Source organism: Aethalodelphis obliquidens, unplaced genomic scaffold, assembly GCF_003676395.1.
Source record: "Aethalodelphis obliquidens isolate GAN/ISIS:26980383/991018 unplaced genomic scaffold, ASM367639v1 scaffold7, whole genome shotgun sequence".
In the NCBI taxonomy this organism is placed as follows: domain Eukaryota; kingdom Metazoa; phylum Chordata; class Mammalia; order Artiodactyla; family Delphinidae; genus Aethalodelphis; species Aethalodelphis obliquidens.
The window spans coordinates 33423455-33446062 of NW_020837951.1; the positions used below are offsets into that span (position 1 = coordinate 33423455).

General features: G+C 48.8%; 1 protein-coding gene across 2 annotated transcripts in view; it reads left to right on the plus strand.

Moving 5' to 3' along the window:
- Positions 1-22608, plus strand: part of CORO2A (coronin 2A) — a 59485-nt gene that overhangs the window by 14314 nt on the left and 22563 nt on the right. For both annotated transcript variants that reach the window (XM_027105399.1, XM_027105400.1), the window contains exon 2: positions 15584-15784. In XM_027105399.1, the coding sequence (XP_026961200.1) occupies positions 15584-15784 (201 nt within the window). The remainder of the gene's footprint in view (positions 1-15583; positions 15785-22608) is intronic.

A 22608-nucleotide genomic window follows, 5' to 3' on the forward strand; every position in this document is an offset into this window, starting at 1 on the left:
TCACCTGTCCAGGGTCTTTCGGCTGGTATGAGGTGGGGCTGATGTTTGAGCCCAGCAGGTGGGCTCCTGACTATGTTTGTAGCCACTGCTGTGCCACCTCTCGACGTCGTCATATTGATCTCGAGTGTCCTCTGTGTAATAGAGAAAGAAAGCGCCTTTGCCTCCATTCTCCCTTCAGAGCCCCCCAAAGCCTCAGGAGGGTTTCAGGCAGGGATGCACATTCCCATTTTATGGATGGGGCCCAGGGGCACAGAGAGGGACAATGACTTGAGCAGGGTCACACAGCCGACGAGGGCAGAGCAGAATGGAGCCGGGCCCCTGATCTCAGAATATCTGTGTACCATCGCTCTACAGAGCAGGGCTCCCAGCTGAAGCCCGGTGGGAGTAGGTGCTGGTTATTGAGGGCACTGCTCCCTTAAGGGGCCCCTTCCTTCCTCACAAGGAGCAGAGCCAGCTCTATAGAGAGGACAAGCAAGCCAAAGGGAAGATGATGGGAAAAGCCACCCTCTGCCAGGGAGAAGGTCGAGGCGGTCCTGAAGGTGCCTGAAGGAGGGGCGAGGATTTTCACCCTGCAGGGCCCCTTCTGCAGGAGGCCTAGGCAGAGAAGGCCCTGACTAGCCACGAGTAAAAGGGTGAAGGGGCAACCAACCTGCCCCCCCACGCCCTGAGGTCACGTCAGGGACTGACTCTAAGGCTAGGGGTCAGGGAGGGTTAAAAGAAGCAGGTGCTTCCTGGGGAAACAATCATGGAAGTGGAGCCAGTGAAGGAGTGCAGAAGAGCTGGGTGCTGATCTAGCTTGATGCTGCTGTTTCTTTCTTTTCTTTTTTTTAAATTAATTAATTTTTTATTTTATTTATTTTTGGCTGCATTGGATCTTCATTGCTGCACGCAGGCTTTCTCTTGTTGCAGAGAGCAGGGGCTACTCTTTGTTGTGGTGCGCGGGCTTCTCATTGCAGTGGCTTCTCTTGTTGCAGAGCACAGGCTCTAGGCATGCGGGTTTCAATAGTTGTGGCTCGCGGGCTCAGTAGTTGTGGCTCACAGGCTCAGTAGTTGTGGCACACGGGCTTAGTTGCAGCATGTGGGATCTTCCCAGACCAGGGCTCGAACCCATGTCCCCTGAGTTGGCAGGTGGATCCTTAACCACTGCGCCACCAGGGAAGTCCTCAGTGCTGCTGTTTCTTTTTTCTTTTTTTTTATTGTGGTAAAATATACAAAACATAAAATTTATCATTTTAACCTTTTTTTTTTTTTTTTTTTTTGTGGTACACGGGCCTCTCACTGTTGTGGCCTCTCCCGTTGCAGAGCGCAGGGTCCGGACGCACAGGCTCAGCAGGCATGGCTCACGGGCCCAGCCGCTCCGTGACATGTGGGATCTTCCCGGACTGGAGCACGAACCCGCATCCCCTGCATCGGCAGGCGGACTCTCAACCACTACGCCACCAGGGAAGCCCTTAACTATTTTTAAGCATATCATTCTGTGGCATGAAGCACATTCACACTGTTGTGCAGTCATCCCGCCATGATTTTTTAATTCTGACTTCACTGTAGCCTACTCTATTCTTTAATGGTTTGCTTACATGTATGGATGAAAAATGTGCGTTCAGTGCTCAAATATCATGTTTAGCAAAGGAACTGTGCGTGGGACACTAACACACGACTTGCCCCATGCCAGGCACTGCTCTAAGGCAATGTAAATGGATAACCGTATGGAATCGTTATGATTCCCCTATAAGGTAGGTTCTGTTATTGACCCTAGTCTACAGATAAGGAGACCGAGGCACAGAGAGGTTTGGTATCTTTCCCATTCCCCGCACCCCGGCTCTTGTCTGGGCCCACTGGTTTGTTGAGGCCTCACTGTGTGCCAAGGCTAGAGGCTCCGTTCCACTACTTGCCTCATCTCACAGCAGCCCGGCCAGAGGTAGGTGCCGTGTGGTGCCGAGACTTAGAGAAGCTGAGCTGGGTTGGTAGCCGGGTCTCTAACTCTGAAGCCTGTGTCTTGACTACCTGCCCTCCATGCCTGCTGTTCAGGTGGTGAAGCTGTCGTGGGAACACCTGCGCGATTCTTGAGTGCTGGCCCGAACCCGCGTTTGTGTATTTAAAAGAATCTTGGAGAGAGAAATCCCAGGATCACAGCCCCAAGTGGCCCCGAGTTAGGAACTGGCTGTGTGCTCACAGAGCCTGTGGAGGTCAGGTTCCCACTAGTTGTGTAACCTCAGGAAAGTGCCTCCGTCGCTCTGAGCTGAGTGCAGCTTGCTGCATCCAGGAAGTGGGGATAGTTCTCCCCACCCCAAGGCGGCTGTGAGGAGTGAATGGAATAGTGAACGGGAAGGACTTTGCAAATCATGCAGCAGGGCTGTAAAGCAGTGGCTCTCAGAGTGGTCCCTGGACCAGCTGCATCAGTGCCACCTGGCAACTTGCTAGAAATGCAGAATTCTCAGGATCCACCCCAGACTTGCTGAATCAGAAGCTCTAGGATGGGCCCAGCAGTCTACATATTAATCAGCCTTCCAGGGGCCCCTGATGTGCTCTCAAGTTTGAGACCCACTGTTGGGAGAGATTCTTGCAAAGTGTAAATGAGATACTGTCACCAGTCCTGGCAGAGTCAGTCTCGGGGCAGAAGTGCCTCTTCAGCCCGGGGTGCTGGCATCTTTCTTATAACCTTCATCCTCCAGTGAACCTCCCACCCTCCTGCCCTCCCTGGCCTGCAGGCCCAGCCTGAACAGATGTGGGCAGAGCCCAGAGAGGCTGGAAATGGGGAGAAGTCCTCACCATCCTCTCCTGGCGTCTGTTGCAGACACTGCCTGGGGAGTTGAGTAAGGCTGCACAGTGGCATTTATCTCCAGGTTGATACACAGGTTGTGGAGAAGCAGTTGGGAATTTCCCATCACCCTCCTGTGTAGCTGGTCCAGGAAATGGAGGGTTGGGCTGCCCAGGCTCGGGCAGGAGCAGGCAGCCTTCAGTCATACCTGGGGACTCTTCCCACAGGGAAATGGGTTGAATGATGAAAGGAAGCTATTTTCTGATCTAAAACCCCAGCTGCTGAGAAGTGGCCCAGAAGTGGGCCTCGAGGCCGGGCTTCCCAGCTCCATGTTTCTCTCAAAGAGCTGAGATCTGTGGAGGGACATCAGGCCTTGACTCCTGGTCAGCCATCCGCCAGTTCTTCCCCGATCAGTCAGGCTTCTCTCCTCCTGAGTCCAGACAAGGACGGCCTCAGAATCATCCTCCTCTCACCATATTCCACAGCCCCTCCAGCAGATTGGAGCTGGGCATGAAATGAACCCACTTATTTCTTCCTTAGACACAGCCCACAGTTGACGAAAGAAAATACTTGCCCTCCCTAATGGCAGGGACTCTATCCACCTCAGCCCTGACAGGTCACACCCTGGTTATAGACTTTGACACCTCCTTCCGTGGTCTCAGGTGGCAGCTCAGCTAGCGTGCAGAGCCTTGCCCCGGCAGCTTTCCAGTCACGGCCCTCATTGCTCCTCTGCATTTGCTCAGGCCCCAGCTGAATTGGACCCTTGGGTTCCCCGGGTATGCCTTTGCCTGCCCACCCCTCATCGCGTGGCTCAGTGCAGAGCCTTCCACCTGCAGTGCCGCCCCTACTCTGTCCTGGGCTCGCTCTGCTCAGCCTTGAAGGCTTAGCTCAAACACAGCCTCCTGGCAGCCCTTACCCACTCGCCAGGTTTCAATCTCCCTGCTACCCCAAATTGAGTTTGCCAGCCTTTCCCATCAGTCTGGGCTCCTGGGGGGTAAGGATCGTTCCTGCCTCTGCCCCACCGTACCCAGCACAGGCTGGACTCACAGAAGGTCCCAGTGATGCTGCCTGAACTCACTCTGGGCCCCAGGTCCCTGCAGCAGGGCAGGGTGAGAGCTGATTTGTAGGTCCACTGACGACAATTTTCAGGCTCCCTGGCCAGGTGCCCATCCCAGAACAGAGCTTCAGGGCTTCAGCCCTACTCCAGGATCGCTGTGGGGCTCTAAACAAGGCACCTTCCCCCTTTGTTTCTCAGCGTCTCTCTCTGTCTAAAGACAGATCCAGAAGTTCTGCCAGAGAATGGACAGTAAGCAGGAAGTGGAGCTGCCAGATTTTCAACGTCTGGGAGGCATCTTTAAAAAGTCTCCGTGACCCTTGTCTCTCGAAACTCACAGATAAGGAAATTGTGGGGCAATAAATCTTCGTGGAGTTTTGGTCAGGACCTGATCAGGGGGAATAAACAGGAAGAAGGCCTGCTCTGTGTCTCCAGAGGGTCAAGGCAGGAACAGCTCTGAGGACTGGGGCAGCTGCCAGGCAGGCGGTCCCACTGCCCTCACGGGCCCCCCGGGTCTGGCACATGCGGGCTGCAGAGCCCTCAGCGAATTGTCCCAACAGGTGGGTTAGGGCCGAGGCGTTACCATCTTATGGGTGGACAAACAAAACCCGAGAAGGGGACAAGGTTTGCCCAAGGTCATGCAGCAAATTGGCATCAGAATTAGGACTCTCCAACCTGACCAGCAAGCCTGCTGTGGAAGAGACAGGCCCAGTCCCTGGCTCCTAGTACCGAGAAGGGGTGTTCAGGAAAGGCCGGTGGAGTGAGTGAAAGCTCAATCCAGGAGCCAAGTCAGTCTCCCCCTGGGTGCCTGCCTGTGTGGTTTGGCCTGTGGATGGGCAAAGCTGAAGGGAGAGGACCATTTGGCGTTGACAGTCCAATGGATGGTTGGATGGATAGATGGGAGAAACACAGGGAGCAGGACAGGAGGAAGGGAAGGGAGTATCCATCAGCTGACCTTCTACTTAGTACTGAAACCGAGCAGGACCCTGTGGGGCTCCTGGGCACAAAAGCCTTTCCGGGTCCCCCGTTTCTTACTTGCCGGGTAAAAGCTTCAGCCTCCTAGACCTCCCCAGAGTTCCAAAGGGCAGATTCAAAAAGCCACTAACCAGGGAAATAGGGAATGCTGAAACAAAGGGGGAACAGTCAAGAAACTATACTGCAGTGATTAAAGCAGGATCCTGGTTCCTCCTCAAGGGATATACCTAGCAATATCTTTGGGCTCTTCTGCAGGAACTAAGAGCCCCACCCAGGTGGAGGGTGGCAACTTCCGGCTGAGCACAAGATTTCAGGAACACTGCTCTGTTACCTCACCACCAGCCAATCAGAAGAAAGTCACACACCCTGCAGCCCTCGCCCCAAATTTGGCCTATGAAAACTGCCCCAAAACCATCGGGGAGTTTGGGGGTTTTGAGCACAAGCCACCTTGCCTGGCCCTGCAGTAGACCTTTCTCTGCTCCAAACTCCGACGTTTTGGTTGCTTTGGCCTCGCTGTGTATCAGGCGCACGAACTTGTGTTCAGTAACAGTACCAGACACGTGCAAAGCCTTTTACATCTGTTACCTCATTTAATCTTGGACAAGGCCCCGTGAGGTGGATCCGAGGGTCCTCTTTTACAGATGAGGATGCTGGGGCCCAGAGACAAATGAGGGTCTCGGCATTTGAACCAGTTGCCTCCTCTTTCCCCTCCCTGTGTATCAGGATGGGGGACCTCATAGGCTAGAGAGATCGCTCAGGCCTTGGAACTTGAGAAGCCCCCGGGAGGCGGTTCTATTTGAGCCGGGCCCAGGAAGGTGGAGTGAGAGGAGGGGGCATCCTAGGAACCCAGCTAAGTGCCAACCTTGGACTTACCTGGGCTGACTTACCAGCTCAAACTGGTCTGGGCTGACTTGGCTCTAGGCAGAGAGAAGGGGTGTGAGCAAAGATGGAGTGTCTGGGAAAGCCAACGCTTTGAGGGGAGAGCAGATAAACCAGCGTGGCTCAAAGGGCAGGTGTGTGGAGATGAGGGGAAGGCCGTCAGGGAATGTGCAGGGGCCTCAAAACCCAAGTCCAGCCGAAGGCTTTATCCTGAGGACAGAGGGGACCTGGGGCTGGGGGGAGTCTTAAGGGAAATGACAGAGTCAGGGTGGGGGCAGGATAGGAGGCCTGGGCTGGGGTGGAGGAGAAACGGAGTCACGGAGAGAAAAGGCTGGCCAGGCCTCACACAGCTTGAGGAAAGGGTCAAGAGCAAGGGTGCCGAGGGGCAGGGGAGGCCAGGTCATCTCAGGAGATGCCCTGCTCCTCCTGGGGGCCCAGGCACCTGGCTCTGGGCAGTGTCAGATGTCAGGAGGGGAGGTGCTCCCTCGGGCCTAATCTCATCAGGAGGAAAGAGGCATTTTCTTGGCACTCTCTCTGACTCAGCCTGTATTTCCTGTGGGCCTGCGGGGAGGCATCTGTGCTGGACCAGAAGGACCACAGAGCTGGAGGAGGGGTGATAAAGGCAGAGGTGGGAGGGTGCTCGAGGCAGAGAGAACCTGGAAAGAGAACTGTTATTCCATGCTGGCTGCAGGGTGCCTCAGCCTCCACTGCTGATGGGCCGCGGGCGGTTGAGGCCTGGCGGGGGTGGGGGCGTCCCCAGGCAGCATGGTTCTGCTTTCCTGCCTGGGAAAGCCGTGCCCATGGAGAGAACCAAAGGGCTTCCTCTGCCCTTCCACCCTTCGCCCCACACTCCCACCAAGACCCTCAGGCCCCACGGCACAGGGCTGAGCGAGGCTGCTGGCCTCTGCTGCCAAACCCAAGTCCGTGTGCCCCGTGCACAGTGAGGCCAAACAAACCGAAATGTTGGAGTTTGGAGCAGAGGAAGGTTCGTTGCAGGGCTGAGCAAGGAGAATGGGGGAGGGGGCTCGCGCTCAAAAGACCCAAACTCCCCCGTGGTGTTCAGGGAAGAGTTTTTACAGGCAAAATCCGGGGTGAGGGCTGCAGGGTGTGTGACTTTCTTCTGATTGGTTGGTGGTGAGGTAACAGGGTGGTGTTCCAGGAATCTCCTGCTCAACCTGAAGTGACCATCCTTCTTCTAGACGAGGGCCTTAGTTCCCATAGAAGAACTCAAAGATACATTGTTACGTGTATCCCGTACATCCCTTGAGGATGAAGCAGAGCTCTGCTTTATCGCTGCATTTTTGTCTGACTGCTTTTCCTTTGTTTCTGCATTCTCTCATCTCCCTGGTTAGTAACTATTTCAATCTACCCTTTGGAACTAAGGGAAGGAAGGTCTAGGAGGCTGCGGGCTTTTGTACCCTGGAGAGACATGCTCAAATAAATGCCTTTCCTCTCCGGGTTCTTCTGAATCCACAGGGATTGTTAGTTAGCTTCTCACGTGCCTCATCAATGTGGTGAGCACCGAGGGTCGGAACTCTGCACCTAGCGGGCTGCTTTGCACTTTCTGGTTTGGGATTTTTACTCAGATCCCCAAAATGTTGGGCCCTCAGCACGTACCTGTCATGTACTAAATCAAATCTTAATGTCCTGTAAACATTGGGACCACAACGGTCTTCACAGCAAACATCTGTTGAGGACTAAGTATGCACCGGCATTGCTCCATGTACTGGGCGGATTATCTCATCTAATTTTCAGGGCAGCCCTGTGGGAGAGTGTGGACCCAGGACTAAACAGTTCGGTTCTGGATTCCAGCTCAGCCGCCTACCTGCTGTGTGATTTTGGGCACGTTCCTTAACCTATCTGTGCCCCAGTTTTCACATTTGTAAAAATGGGGCGATAATAATGTTGCAGGAAGAGGGGGACCCCTTCCAGGGCCCAAGAGTGGGCTCTTGTCTAACACTCAGGAATGAATTGTCCGAGAAGATACATGGGCTGACAAAGCAAAAAGCAAAAGACTTTATTGGAAAGAGGCAGCCGGGTGGAGAGCGGTGGGGTAAGGGAACCCAGGAGAATGGCTCTGCCACGTGGATCGCGGTCTCAGGTTTTATGATAATGAGGTTAGTTTCCAGGCTGTCTCTGGCCAGTCATCTTGCTTGTGTCCAAGACTCAGGTCTGACTCAGGATCCTTCCTGGGGGCACGCATCTCTCAGCCAAGATTGATTCCAGCACGAAAGTTTCTGGGAGGTTGGTAGGATATATTATAGGCTGGCGTCTGCTCCCTCCTTTTGGCCCCTCCTGAATTCTTCTGTCTGACAGTAGCTTATTAGTTCCATGTTCCTTATTGGGACACCTCCTGTTGTGAGATAACTCTTGCAAGCGGTCATTAACGTGCCTGGCCAGGGCGGGCGGTTTCAGTCAATGGTTCTCTAACACCTGTACTTAACCAGATTGCTGTCAGGGTCAAGTTAGTACCTGGAACATACTTCACGTATAATACGCAATGTGTTAGCTATTATTTGTTATTATGCCTGATTTTACTGGTGAGGAAATAGACACATTAAGCAACTGGCCCAAGGTCACATGGGCACAGTGGACATGTCCTATAATTACACTGTTTAGTTGGGTACCTGGTAGCCACGTGCGTCTCTTGAACACTTGAAATGGTAGTGCAACTGAGGAGCCAAATTTTACATTTCAATTCATTTTAATTGATTTTAATTTAGAAGCCATGTGTGACTAGAGACTCCGTGTTGGACAGAGCTGCTGCCTGGGTCCCATACCCAGTGACCTGATTCAAGTGATTCTAATGTGCATTCAAAGTTACAAACCACTGCCCTGTGCTTTAGCAGCCAGTTAAGATCGTGGCATCTCATCCTTTCCCGCTCTCGGCCATTTCCCTGAGAAGTGTACACATGTGGAGAACAGTGACTGAATTGCCCCTTTACCCTGCACAGAATAAGCACTTTACAGACCATGGATTTTTCTGCTTTGAGGTGTTCTGTTCTTTGGTTCAGGATGTTGGGCTCTTTCAGAAGTTCATTCTAGAGCCTTCTGTCTCACAGGCAAGTTTTCAGAGTCAAGGCTACTAGTGACTTACTGTAGAATCGTTGCATGTAAATAGGGTAAAAGTTCTCTGGAGGCCTCTATGTTAGGTGGCAGTGGAACAGGAGGGAAGAGGACAGGGCACAACCTTTAAAAGAATGGCATAATAGAACATGACAAAAACTGGTTAGAACCAACTAGGTCCAAGATGGCAGAAGATTCGACTTCCCATAGACCTTGAGCCTCATATGCTCATTATAATTCATTAGCTAAGTGACACACCCACCAACGCCATGACAGTTCTGAGGCCAACCATCAAAGTTCAAAAAGCAGATGGTGGCCCAATTCCTGGAAATCTCCACCGCTTCCCCAAAATAGTTGGAATAATCCTCCTGTTCATTAGTCTATGAAATTACGCAGCCCATAAAAACTAACCACCCCATATTTCAGGGCCTCTCTCCTGAGATGGCCCACACTCCATCTGTGGAGTGTGTTTCTCTCTAAATAAACCTACTTCTTACCTATCACTTTGTCTCTCACTGAATTCATCCTGTGACAAGACATCAAGAACCTGAGCTTCATTAAGTCCTGAGACCAGGTGTGTGATCTCAATTAAAAGACCATGGGTTCGGGCTTCCCTGGTGGCGCAGTGGTTGAGAGTCTGCCTGCCGATGCAGGGGACACGGGTTCGTGTCCCGGTCCGGGAAGATCGCACATGCCGCGGAGCGGCTAGGCCCGTGAGCCATGGCCGCTGAGCCTGCGCGTCCGGAGCCTGTGCTTCACAACGGGAGAGGCCACAACAATGAGAGGCCCCCGTCCGAAAAAAAAACAGAAAAAAAAAAAAAGACCATGGGTTCAAGGACTTCCCTGGTGGCACAGTGGTTAAGAATCTGCCTGCTAATGCAGGGGAACACGGGTTCCAGCCCTGGTCCAGGAAGATCCCACATGCCGCGGAGCAACTATAAGCTCGTGCGCCACAACTCCTGAGCCTGCACTCTAGAGCCCACGAGCCACAACTACTGAAACCCGCGTGCCTAGATCCCATGCTCCACAAGAGAAGCCATCGCAATGACAAGCCCGCGCACTGCAAAGAATGGTAGCCTCGGCTCGCCGCAACTAGAGAAAGCCTGCGCACAGCAACGAAGACCCAATGCAGCCATAAATAAGTAAATTTTTTTTTTTAAAAAAAGCCCATGGGTTCAAGTCCCAATCTGGGTTTGTCCAGGTTCAAGTCCCAATTTGAGTTGCACGGTTTCAGCAGGGTAACCAACTTTTCCCTTTTTGCTTGAGACTTTCCTGATTTTAGCACTGAAAGCCCTGCATCCCAGGAATACCCACCCCACACACACCCTGGACAAACCAGAACAGTTGGTCACCTCCTTCTGTGGAGAGCGACAAGGTCTCTTCTTGCTTCCATGGTTAGGCAGAGACCTGCATTGACAGCAGCGGGGCCTTGACCTCAGCTGGGCCTTGGCATCCTGAACCAGATATCTCACCCCTTCCTGTGGGTGGATCAGAGGGCCTGATAAGGATTTAAGGTGAATTAAAAAGGTGCTTTCCTGTCAAGTTTGGGGTCAAGGCCAAGATCTAGATAAACTCTATTATGGATAATTGTCAACCCAGGATTAGAGTCAAGACATGGGACCCACGCATAATTAGGCATGTATTGTGTTGATTCTTGGTCTTTGTAGATCACCTTCAAATACAGAGTCCTTTCCCCTTATGGTAATCTTTTTTCACTTTGTAAAGCTAGGAAACTTGTGATTGTAATCTCCCTCTTTTAACTGTGGCTGAGGTAAGTGTGGTGGTTCAGACCCTGCCAGGAGGCGTGTTTGGGGGCAGCTCGATGACCACAAGGTCAGGTTTTAAGGGAAAAAATAAAATACAATTCCAAATATGAAATGTGGAAACAGAAACTTACTAAGGGGACAATGGTAGCCAGGAATGCCAGACTCCTCCCCACCATTGACATTCAAAGACCAAATCAGGTAATTTCATTCTCCCTGAGGCCAGGAACAGCGCAATTAATGAATAATCTATTATGCTGCTTTGTACCACACCCAGTTTGGGTTCGGTTTCAGCCACCCTGCAGCTAACCCTTGTCCTGCAATGATTCAGGGCTAGGCTGGGAAGATAGGCCTCTGGAGCCAGGCAGGAAAATCTCTGTGTCTCTGTCTCCATCTCTCTCACACACATCAGAGAGGAGCACGAGGTGGGAAGAGGGGCATCTGGACCATGTCTTGGCTTCTGCTTGCCATCTCCACTCCTACTAATTTGATCTTGGTCAAGTCACTTCCTCTGCACCAAATGGGGACAACAGGCCTCAGGAGAGTTGTAAGGGATAGGACAGGCAGCAAGCCATTCCCCTGTCAGGCACTGAGATGTAAACTCAGTGGGGACTTCCCTGGTGGTCCAGTGGTTAAAACTTCTCGCTTCCACAGAAGGGGACATGGGTCCAATCCCTAGTCTGGAACTAAGATTCCCCATGTGCTGCACGGCACGACCAAAAAATAAAAATAAATAGATAAAAAATAAACTCAGTGGGGTGTTAAACCCAGCGATGACTAAATCTTTTTGCAGGGCAGGGAATTCACAGCACAAAGAGCCTAATCCCATGGCATCAGGCCAGCTAAGCACCCTTGGGATAGCAGCAGCAGAATGGGTGCCACCGCCTGCTTTGTGCCCTAATGGGCTGGCCCGCTACGCCTAGGAAGACCTGCTATGGCTTTGATGTGGGCCCAGCTGGATGGGACCAGGCAGGATAGGACAAGTGGCGTGGGGTAAACCTGTCCCGGATCGATGTTCTGGCCCAGCCCGTGGGCAAGGGCCTCACAGTGCTGAAGGCCCGCTATGGTCCTCATTTTCAGGCAAGTGCCTGCTTGTGGGGAAAGTAAAACTCCTGCTCTCTGAATTGCTGAGTCCTTAAACTCATTCATGCACTGATAAACACAGGCACGCGTGTGCAGTACATGCACAGACACAAACACCCAAACAGAGGCACAGGTGCACACCCACCCACGGGTACACGAGCACGTAGGAACACCCTGATCAGTGCAGTGTTCACACACAGACTTGCACACACATTCGCACAAACTTCACCCACATATATGCATGCAGTCCTATACCTGGGGCAAAGGGACAGACGGCCCACCTGGCGTGGTGCCACCCACCCACTTCTGTAAGTTTCCCTCATGGCTACAAGTCTGGAAGAAGCTTGGCAGTGGAGGCAAGGTGTTGGAGCCAGGTGGGGTGGGATGGGGGAGAGGAGTTCGGCACAGGGGTCGGGGGGCATGAGGTTCACACTGCTCAGAGGCTGGCCGGCCTCATCAGTGGAGGCCAATAGCCCCTTCGCCAGAGGACGTCCGCTTGGTTTACTGAGCCTCGTTTTCCTTTGCTGTGAAGTAGGGGCGATAATGGTCATGACACTTCCCCTTGGGACTGAGGTGGAATCCAGGGTGTAATGAGTGTGAAAGAGCTTTCATCATCATTATCTGGAGCTGGGGGCTCCAGAGACAGAGCTGCACCTCCTCCTAGCTGTGTGACGCCAGGAAGGTTGCTTCACTTTTCTGCCTCAACCCCTACATCTGTAACAGGGAGCAAGGTAGCACCTAAGTTCATACAGGGGAAGCGCTTGGAACGGAGCCTGGCACATAGCAAGCACCCGAAACTAAGAGTTGCTATTGCCATGGAGGTGACTGTGAGCTCCAGGAGAGCATTGCCCAGGCCTCTTATGGCCCCTGACTCTGAACCTGGAACCAGAGCCGTCCCCCAGGTGTGAAGGCAGAGTGCTGAGAGTGGCCAGAGGGGCCAGGACTGTTGATGCTGGCCAGGTCATGTTGATTTCAGCAGGCATGACTGGCCCCCTCACCCCACAGCCCACCATGGGCACCAAGGCTGCTTTATCCCCCTCCCATGTTTTTCACTAACACGTCCCACCCTCTCCATCCCCTCTGCCCTGCTTCAGCCCAGGCGACTGTCATGATTACCTCAGCAATCAGAGGAATCCACCTAAAAGTGAAAACTGGTCCTCATCCTCCCCTGCTATAACCCCTGCAGCAGCTCCCATTGCCCTCAGAGTCCAAGTCCTTTCACATGGCTCCTGAGGGGATCTGGGTCCTGCCTGCTTGCCCACCTCTTCCCTGCAGGCTCCTGTGCCCTGGCCACACCAAGCACAGGCAGCCATTGCCTGTCTACCATTGGTTGGGCCTGCCTGGGGCAATGTGTTAGTCAGGACGGGTAGGCTATGCTCTGTGACAAGTATCCCCACTATTTCTCTGCAGTTCACTCTACAAGTTTAATTCTCTGTCATGCTATATGAGTCAGTTTGGGGCAAGGTGCCCTATTCACACAGTCCCTTGGGGACCCAGGAAGATGGAAGCTGCACCATCTGGAACATGTGGCCTCCTCATCCCTCCAGCCAAGGACGAGAGTTCTGGAGGGTCACCGGCAGGTCTTACACGCTTCAGCCTGGAAGTGGCACACATCACTCCCACCCACGATCCACTAGCTAGGACTGATAGTGGCTGCCTAACTGCAAGGAGGCTGGGATGTGAGGGGAGCAATGGAGTGTCTGGTGAGCATCACCGTGGGCCACAGAGAGACGCCCCCCACCCCCACCCCCAACTGCTGCTCAAGGCGAGGCAGGGGTGGGGGCCCAGGAGCTGAGCCTGCTGACTTGCCCCCTACTTTCCTACCCACAGCCCAGGCCCCAGGCTACTCCTCAGCTGCCACTAACTGCCAAGACCCCAGGGAGATCGTTATCCTTGCTCTTCTTTCCTTAGATGATCCTTAGGACCTGTTTCTCTCAGGGCTCAGTGCAGAGAAAAGCTGTACTGCTCCTTAGCAAGTGCAGGCATTTATCTTACAGACAGTGAGTAAATCCCTTTCTGATTCTGTTTCCCTAGTCGAATTGACCACTAGGAAGCTCCGACGCAAAACCTCCCCTGTGTGCTGGTCCTGGCAGCACACAATCGTAGTTTGACTCCCCCTACATTTCAGGTGATCTCTTTTTGTTCCTGCATTTTCCCTCTGTCCCCATTTCCTCACCATGGCTTTTTTTATTTCCTTCTATCTGTGTTTTCTCTATTTCTGTAAGGCTTCTTACATCGTTTCTGGGATTGGATGGGCATTGTTAGGCAGTCCCTGCGTTCCGTGCTACTTCCTGTAGCTCTGGCAAATGCAGCCAGGGTTTGGGTCAAAGCTCCCTAAAGGAAGGTTGAAATGTCTGAGCTTCACAGGACAGACCTGCCGCCACGAGGCTGATGGTACCTGGTGCTGTGTAAAGGGAGGGCACCTGGGAGCTGGGGGAAGGAAGGGTTTGGACTCATAGTGATGGGTACAGACACCAGTGGGCTGGGAAGAGCAAGCCAAGCAGAGGGAAAGGCAAGGGTGAAGGCCCAGAGGACTGGAAATGCAGGAGCAGGTACCAGGGAAGCTGCGTGGTGTGCTTTGTCTGGAAGGAGCCGTTTAGAAGATGAGCAAGAAAAAGCGAAATCTTGGGATATAGGGTGGGACCCAAGCTGAGTTTGGCCTTGATCCTGTAGGACAGCAGTGAATGGGGAGCATCAAAGGGTGACCTAAGGTGGGGGCCGGGGAGGGAGGAATATAGCCAGGTTTGGTGTCCAGAACAATCCCTCTGGCTGCATGAGGAGCGTAGATGGGAAGGCCCAGTGGGTCAATGAGACTGAGGGGAGGGGGTTTGAACTGAGCAGCAGCAGGGCCAAGAGGAGGCCACATGATATATATTTGGCCACTAATGAGCCCTAGACCCTCTTACAAGCCATTCATGATCTAGCCCTGCTCACCCCTCCAGCTCGTGTTCTCCTCGTTCACATCATCCAGTTTACGTGTATATGTGTGTGTGTGTGTGTGAATATATATTTTCTTTTTAGCATCTCCTTACTAATCTTACCAAACCATATGTAGTTTCCCAAACATTCCACGTTCGCTTCTATCTCAGGGCCCTTGCTCAGGCTGTTCCATCTGCCTGGGACACCTTCTCCCCCAGCTCACCCTTTTCCAGCCTACATGGCCAACTCCTTCTCATCCTTCAAATCACAGTTCACGTGTCACTTCCTCTGGGAAGCCCTCCCTGACTGCCATGTACAAACGTCCATTATTACCTATAGTACACTGGGTCCCAGTGGCCCAGACTCCGCTAATGTCCTCACTCATAGGACTCTTCACTCCTGTAAGGCTGGGCTCAGGCTTGCTCTCTCCAAACCCCCAGTGCCTGGCACAGGTGGTACTCAGTAAATATTGAGTGAACAAATACAAGGCCAGATGAGGAGAGAGGGAAGGTTAAGATGGCTGGATGATAATAGTGGTAGTAATTATTACTGTTGAGCAAGGGATCTTAGTGTATCATCTCATTTCATCCTCATGACAAGTCTATGAGACAGATACTTTCTTTATCCTCATTTTACAGATGAGGAAACTGAGACTTCAGAATGTAAGTCATTTGCCCACCCAGCTGGCAAGCACAGAGCTGGAATTGGAGCCTGGGCAGGCTGGCTCCAGAGGACACTATATTTCCCACTTAGCTGGGTGGGGAGGCTGGCCTGTCTGGTGAAGTGCTGGATAGGGGAGGGAACGGAGTGAGTTCTCTCTACGGTTTTTCTGCCTTTTTGTTTTCGCACACGAAGGGATGAAAAGCAAACAGGTGAGCAGTAGTTGTACGCCATCTCACCAGGTCCCTGGAAGTAGCCACAATTATAGCCTGTTCACCTGGGTGCCCTTCATAGCACGTCACTGTCCTCATAGAACTGACCGCTGTCCTGGTCCTGCCCTCTTATGTCCTCTCCAGGTGAGACTCCGTGTGTCCTGCTGTCAGGTTGCGAGCCTCACAACCCTTCTGTCCCATTTGTCTCCTGCAGATGTCATGGCACCCCCAGTACCGGAGCTCCAAGTTCCGCCATGTCTTTGGCAAACCAGCCAGCAAGGAGAACTGCTACGACTCCGTGCCCATCACCCGCAGCGTCCACGACAATCATTTCTGTGCTGTGAACCCCCACTTCATTGCAGTCGTGACTGAGTGTGCTGGTGGGGGGGCCTTCCTCGTCATCCCCTTGCACCAGGTAAGGATGCCTGCTAAGCTCAGGCCCAAATAGCTCTCTGGAGGCAGCACAGGACAGAGAGAGAGTAGAAAGAGCCTCAGTTTTGGTTCCATATGTGAGTTCAAGTCCTAGCCCTGCCTGTTACCAGCCATGTGACCATGAATAAGTCATTTCACCCCGTTGAGTCTTGGTTTTCTCATTGAAAAAGTATACCTCTCCTGGGATTTCAGCTTCTAGCAGTTGTTTAGGACTCCTAGGACCTCCCCTCCACCCCATTGCAACGTAATTCATTCATGAATAACATTTAATTCTTAATGCATTGCTGGGCTCACAAGACATTGGGGAAATCTCCAAAGCCTCCTCCTCTCTCCAAGAAAGGAAAAAAACCTTGAGCCGAAATTTAAGTAGGAGAGGTAAGCAGCAAGTGAACAGGAAGAACAGGCTTGTCCTGCGGCAAAGGTTGACGGTGTAAGTTGGGCCACATGCAATTGCTGATTATTTAACAGTTTTTGACCCCCAGAATGGTGGTTTCATATAGACTAACTTAATAGCAGATCTTTTCAGAATCCTGAGTTTCTGCCTTGAGGTAGAATCTCTGAAGGGGCTAGAGGGATCCGGGTTTGGTAGTGCCTCTGGTTTGCAGCAGAAGCAGATAGAAGGTTTCTCCAGAGGAAAGCATTTCCAATGTGAACAGGATTCCCACAGATTAAGATCAGGGAAATTCATAAACTGAGAACACCAAGCATGTAAGCCCCCATGAGTAAGCATCCACTGAAAGAACAAACAACAGACTTAGAACCCCTTTTAGTTAAAATCACAAATATAAATTGGAATCTCGTAGATCAGGTTTTCTGATCCCAATGCAATTGAGTTAGAAGTCAATAACAAAAGATAAATTTTAAATGCCCATTCATTTAGAAATGTAAAAATACTTGGAAATGAATGAGAATGAAATACATCACAAAACTTATGGGATGCAGGGAAAGTGGTGCTTCAAGGGAAATTTATAGCACTAATGCTTATATTAGGTGTAAAATTAACAACTAAACATTCAACCTGAGAAGTTAGAAAAAGGACAACAGAGTAAACCCAAAGAAAGTTTGAGGAAGGGAGTATTAAAGATCAGAAATCAGTGAAAAGAGCATCAAAGATCGATTAAAGAGGATCAGAAGAGCCAAGGGCTTCCCTGGTGGCAGAGTGGTTGAGAGTCCACCTGCCGATGCAGGGGACACGGGTTCGTGCCCCGGTCCGGGAGGATCCCACATGCCGCGGAGCTGCTGGGCCCGTGAGCCATGGCTGCTGAGCCTGCGCGTCCGGAGCCTGTACTCCGCAACGGGAGAGGCCACAACAGTGAGAGGCCCGCGTACTGCAAAAAAAAAAAAAAAAAAAAGAGCCAAAGTTAGTAGTAAATAGTTGGTTCCTAGAACAGACTGATAGACAAACCTCTGGAGAGATGGTCAAGAATAAAAGAGAGAAGGTGCAAATAACTCCAAGAACAAACAAACAAACAAAATGCAATATCAGTAGAGCTTCAAAATATAAGACACTAATCTGAGCAGTTTTATGACAATATATTTGAAAACGTTGGCAATATGGACAAATTCCTACAAAAAAATATAACTTGTCAGGACCGATTCAAGTAGAAATAGAAAGCCTGAATGGTCCTTTAACTATTTTAAAAATTGCATAATAAAAATCTCTCTTAAAGAAAACAGAAGAAAGAAGAGGCAGCCATAGAGTGAGAAAAGATATTGGCACAGTAATCATGACAAAGAGCTCATTTCCTGAGTGTATAAAATGGACTAGGGGAAAAAAAAAAATGAACAGGTATCTCATAGCAGAGAAAATCCAAACGGTTACTAAACATTTGAAAATGTGCTCAACCTCGTTAATAAACCACAATGAGATACCACTGCGACCCACCAGATTGGCAAAAATATAAAATCTAATAATAGTGAGTGATGAAGAGGCCACGGAGCCCTCTGAACTCTCAGGCACTTCTGGGGGCAGGGTAAACCGGCACACGTGTGTTGGAACAAAGTGTGACAGTTTCTATTAAAGAGGAAAATGCACAGACTTGGAGATTCCACTCCAAGGTGTTTACCATGCAGAACTGTGTGCTTATGTCACCAGAACACAAATGCAAGAATATGCATGGGAGCATTGTTCGTGTTATCAATAAACTACAAAAACCCAAATGTCCAAGAATTGAATATATAAATTACGGTATATCCATAGTGTGGAATATTTACAATTATGAAAAGGATCAAAATATAAACACATACCACCACATGGATGAATCATAAAGACAGTGTCAAGGGAAGAAACCAAATAAATTACAACGTCACTACCTAAAGTTAAAAACAGACTAAATTAAACTATACTTCAAGGGATGCATAAGTAGGTACAAAAATCTTAAAGAAGAGCAAGCAGGGGAGGATAGCCAGGATAATAGTTACCTACTGGGGGAGGGAGGGAGTTATGATTGGAAAGTATTCCATAGCAGGGAGTCTCCTTTGTGCTAGTAAAAGTTCATGGCAGTTATATGTTTAAATTTATTTTCCAACAATTCATTAAGCTGAACATTTACATTTTATGTACTTTTTTATATTATATTTTACACAAACACACACATAAGGGTGACACTAGGTCCATGTGGTTTTACAGGCAATTTCTATGTAACTTTCAAGGAACTGATTATTCCAATCTTTTATAAACATTTTCAGAAAATAGGAAAAGAGGGACTGCTCCCCTTTTGTTCTGAGGCCAGTGTAACCTTGATTCCAAGACCAGACAGGAACAGATCAAGAAAGAAAAATATCACTCAAGAAGATGAATGCAAAATTGTTAGTTAATCAAATCTAGCATTGAATTAAAAAAAGATACATTCTGGGGCTTCCCTGGTGGCGCAGTGGTTGGGAGTCCGCCTGCTGATGCAGAGGACGTGGGTTCGTGCCCCGGTCCGGGAGGATCCCACATGCCGCGGAGCGGTTGGGCCCGTGAGCCATGGCCGCTGAGCCTGCTCATCCGTTTCCTGTGCTCCGCAACGGGAGAGGCCACGACAGTGAGAGGCCCACGTACCGCAAAAAAAAAAAAAAAAAAAAAAAAAAAAAGATACATTCTGAGCAAGTTGGATTAATTCCAGAAACTAAGGGTGGTTTGATATTAGTTAACCTATAAATATAGATTATTTGCATTTGATAGAGTACAATACCCATTCATGATAAAAATTCTTTGCAAACTAGGAAAAGGGAATTTCACTAACATATAGGAAACAGAATTGTTTGAACTTTTTGTTTTGAAAGAATCTCAGCCCTACAGAAAAGTTGCAAAAATACTTGAATAAATGATTATCCTTGACTTAGATTCACCAATAGTTAACATTCTGCCAAATTTACTTTTTATCTTTTTTTGTATCTTTCTCTCCATATATGTGTATATAGAATCTAACTCAGGATCATGAATTATGTTGAGTTGTCATATCTCTTAGTCTACTTTATTTCATTATATTGACATTTTAAAGCAGTGAAGGCCCACTGTTTTGTAGGACATTTCTTTTTTGATGGTTTTGTTTTTTGTCTTTTGTTTTTCGATTTTTAAAATTTTTTATTTATTTATTTTTATACAGCAGGTTCTTATTAGTTATCTGTTTTATACATATTGGTATATATATGTCAATCCCAATCTCCCAGTTCATCCCACCACCACCACCACCACCACCACAGCCCACCCCACCCCCTGCTTTTCCCCCTTGGTGTCCATACTGTAGGACATTTCTAAAATTGGATTTGTCCCATTGTTTCCTTGTGATTAGATTCATGTTATACATTTTTGGCAAGAGTATTAAACAAGTGATATATCCTCAGTTCATTATTACATCATGTAACACATGATATCAGTTTGTCCCATTATTGGTGATATTGGTGATATTTGTTATCTTTATTAATATGGTGCAGACATCATCATAAAGAAGGAATGTGAGAAACATCCCTTTAAGGAATTCCCTCGTGGTCCAGTGGTTAGGACTCTGCACTTCATTGCCGTGGCCTGGGTCCAATCCCCGATCAGGGAGCTAAGATCCCAGGGTGTGGCCAAAAAAAACAAAAAACAAAACTTGGCAAGAAGGTGCTGGCCTGCACAGTAAGATTAGAAAAATAACTTAAAGGTATAAGGATTGAAAAGGAAGAGGTAAAACCACATTGTTTACTGATGTGATTGTCTACATAGAAAACCAAAAGAAAGTAGAGTCAAATAATTAGAAAAATGAGTGTTTGGCACTCCCAGACTCATTCTATGAGGTCACCATCACCCTGATACCAAAACCAGACAAAGATACTACAAAAAAAGAAAATTACAGACCAATATCACTGATGACTATAGATGCAAAACTCCTCAACAAAATACTAGCAAACAGAATCCAACAACACATTAAAAGGATCATACATCATGATCAAGTGGGATTTACCCCAGGAATGCAAGGATTCTTCAATATATGCAACTCAGTCAGTGTGATACACCATATTAACAAACTGAAGAATAAAAACCATATGATCATCTCAATAGATGCAGAAAAAGCTTTTGACAAAATTCAACACCCATTTATGATAAAAACTCTCCAGAAAGTGGTCATAGAAGCAACCCAGCTCAACATAATAAAGGCCATATATGACAAACCCACAGCAAACATCATTCTCAATGGTGAAAAACTGAAAGCATTTCCTCTAAGATGAGGAACAAGACAAGGATGTCCACTCTCGCCACTATTATTCAACATAGTTTTGGAAGTCCTAGCCACGGCCATCAGAGAAGAAAAAGAAATGAAATGAATACAAATTGGAAAAGTAGAAGTAAAATTCACTGTTTGCAGATAACATGATACTATACATAGAGAATCCTAAAGATGCCACCAGAAAACTATTAGAGCTAATCAATGAATTTGGTATAAAGTTGCAGGATACAAAGTTAATGCACAGAAATCTCTTGCATTCCTATACGCTAACAACGAAAGATCAGAAAGAGAAATAAAGGAAACAATCCCATTCACCACTGCAACAAAAAGAATAAAATACCTAGGAATAATCCTACCTAAGGAGACAAAAGACCTGTACTCAGAAAACTATAAGACACTGATGAAAGAAATTAAAGATGATACCAACAGATAGAGAGATATACCATGTTCTTGGATTGGAAGAATCAATATTGTGAAAATGACTATACTACCCAAAGCAATCTACAGATTCAATGCAATCCCTATCAAATTACCAGTGGCATTTTTTTTACAGCGCTAGAACAAAAAATCTTAAAATTTGTATGGAGACACAAAAGACCCCAAATAGCCAAAGCAGTCTTGAGGGAAAAAAATGGAGCTGGAAGAATCAGACTCCCTGACTTCAGACTATACTACAAAGCTACAGTAATCAAGACAATATGGTACTGGCACAAAAACAGAAATATAGATCAATGGAACAGGATAGAAAGCCCAGAGATAGACCCACGCACCTATGGTCAACTAATCTATGACAAAGGAGTCAAGGATATACAATGGAGAAAAGACAGTCTCTTCAATACGTGGTGCTGGGAAAACTGGACAGTTACATGTAAAAGAATGAAATTAGAACACTCCCTAACACCATACACAAAAATAAACTCAAAATGGATTAGAGGGCTTCCCTGGTGGCGCAGAGGTTGAGAGTCTGCCTGCCGTTGCAGGGGACATGGGTTCGTGCCCTGGTCCGGGAAGATCCCACATGCCACGGAGTGGCTGGGCCCATGAGCCATGGCCGCTGAGCCTGCGTGTCTGGAGCCTGTGCTCCGCAACGGGAGAGGCCGCAACAGTGAGAGGCCCGCGTACCACAAAACAAACAAACAAACAAAAAAAACTCTTAGAGGAAAACATAGGAAGAACACTCTGACATAAATCACAGCAAGATCTTTTTTGATCCACCTTCTAGAGTAATGGAAATAAAACCAAAAATAAACAAATGGGACCTAATGAAACTTAAAACCTTTTGCAAAGCAAAGGAAACTACAAACAAGACAAAAAGACAACCCTCAGAATGGGAGAAAATATTTGCAAATGAATCAACGGACAAAGGATTAATCTCCAAAATATATAAACAGCTCATGCAGCTCAATATTAAAAAAACAAACAACCCAATCCAAAAATGGGCAGAAGACCTAAATAGTCATTTCTCCAAAGAAGACAAACAGATGGTCAAGAAGCACATGAAAAGCTGCTCAACATCACTAATTATTAGAGAAATGCAAATCAAAACTACAATGAGGTATCACCTCACACCAGTTAGAATGGGCCTCATCAGAAAATCTACAAACAACAAATGCTGGAGAGGGTGTGGAGAAAAGGGAACCCTCTTGCACTGTTGGTGGGAATGTAAATTGATACAGCCACTATGGAGAACAGTATGGAGGTTCCTTAAAAAGCTAAAAGTAGAATTACCATATGACCCAGCAATCCCACTACTGAGCATATACCCAGAGAAAACCATAATTCAAAAAGACACATGCACCCCAATGTTCATTGCAGCACTATTTACAATAGCCAGGTCATGGAAGCAACCTAAATGCCCATCAACAGACAAACGGATAAAGAAGTTGTGGTACATATGTACAATGGAATATTACTCAGCCATAAAAAGGAATGAAATTGGGCTTCCCTGGTGGCGCAGTGGTTGAGAGTCTGCCTGCCGATGCAGGGGACACGGGTTCATGCCCCGGTCCGGGAAGATCCCACATGCCGCGGAGAGGCTGGCCCCGTGAGCCATGGCCACTGAGCCTGAACGTCCAGAGCCTGTGCTCCGCAACGGGAGAGGCCACAACAGTGAGAG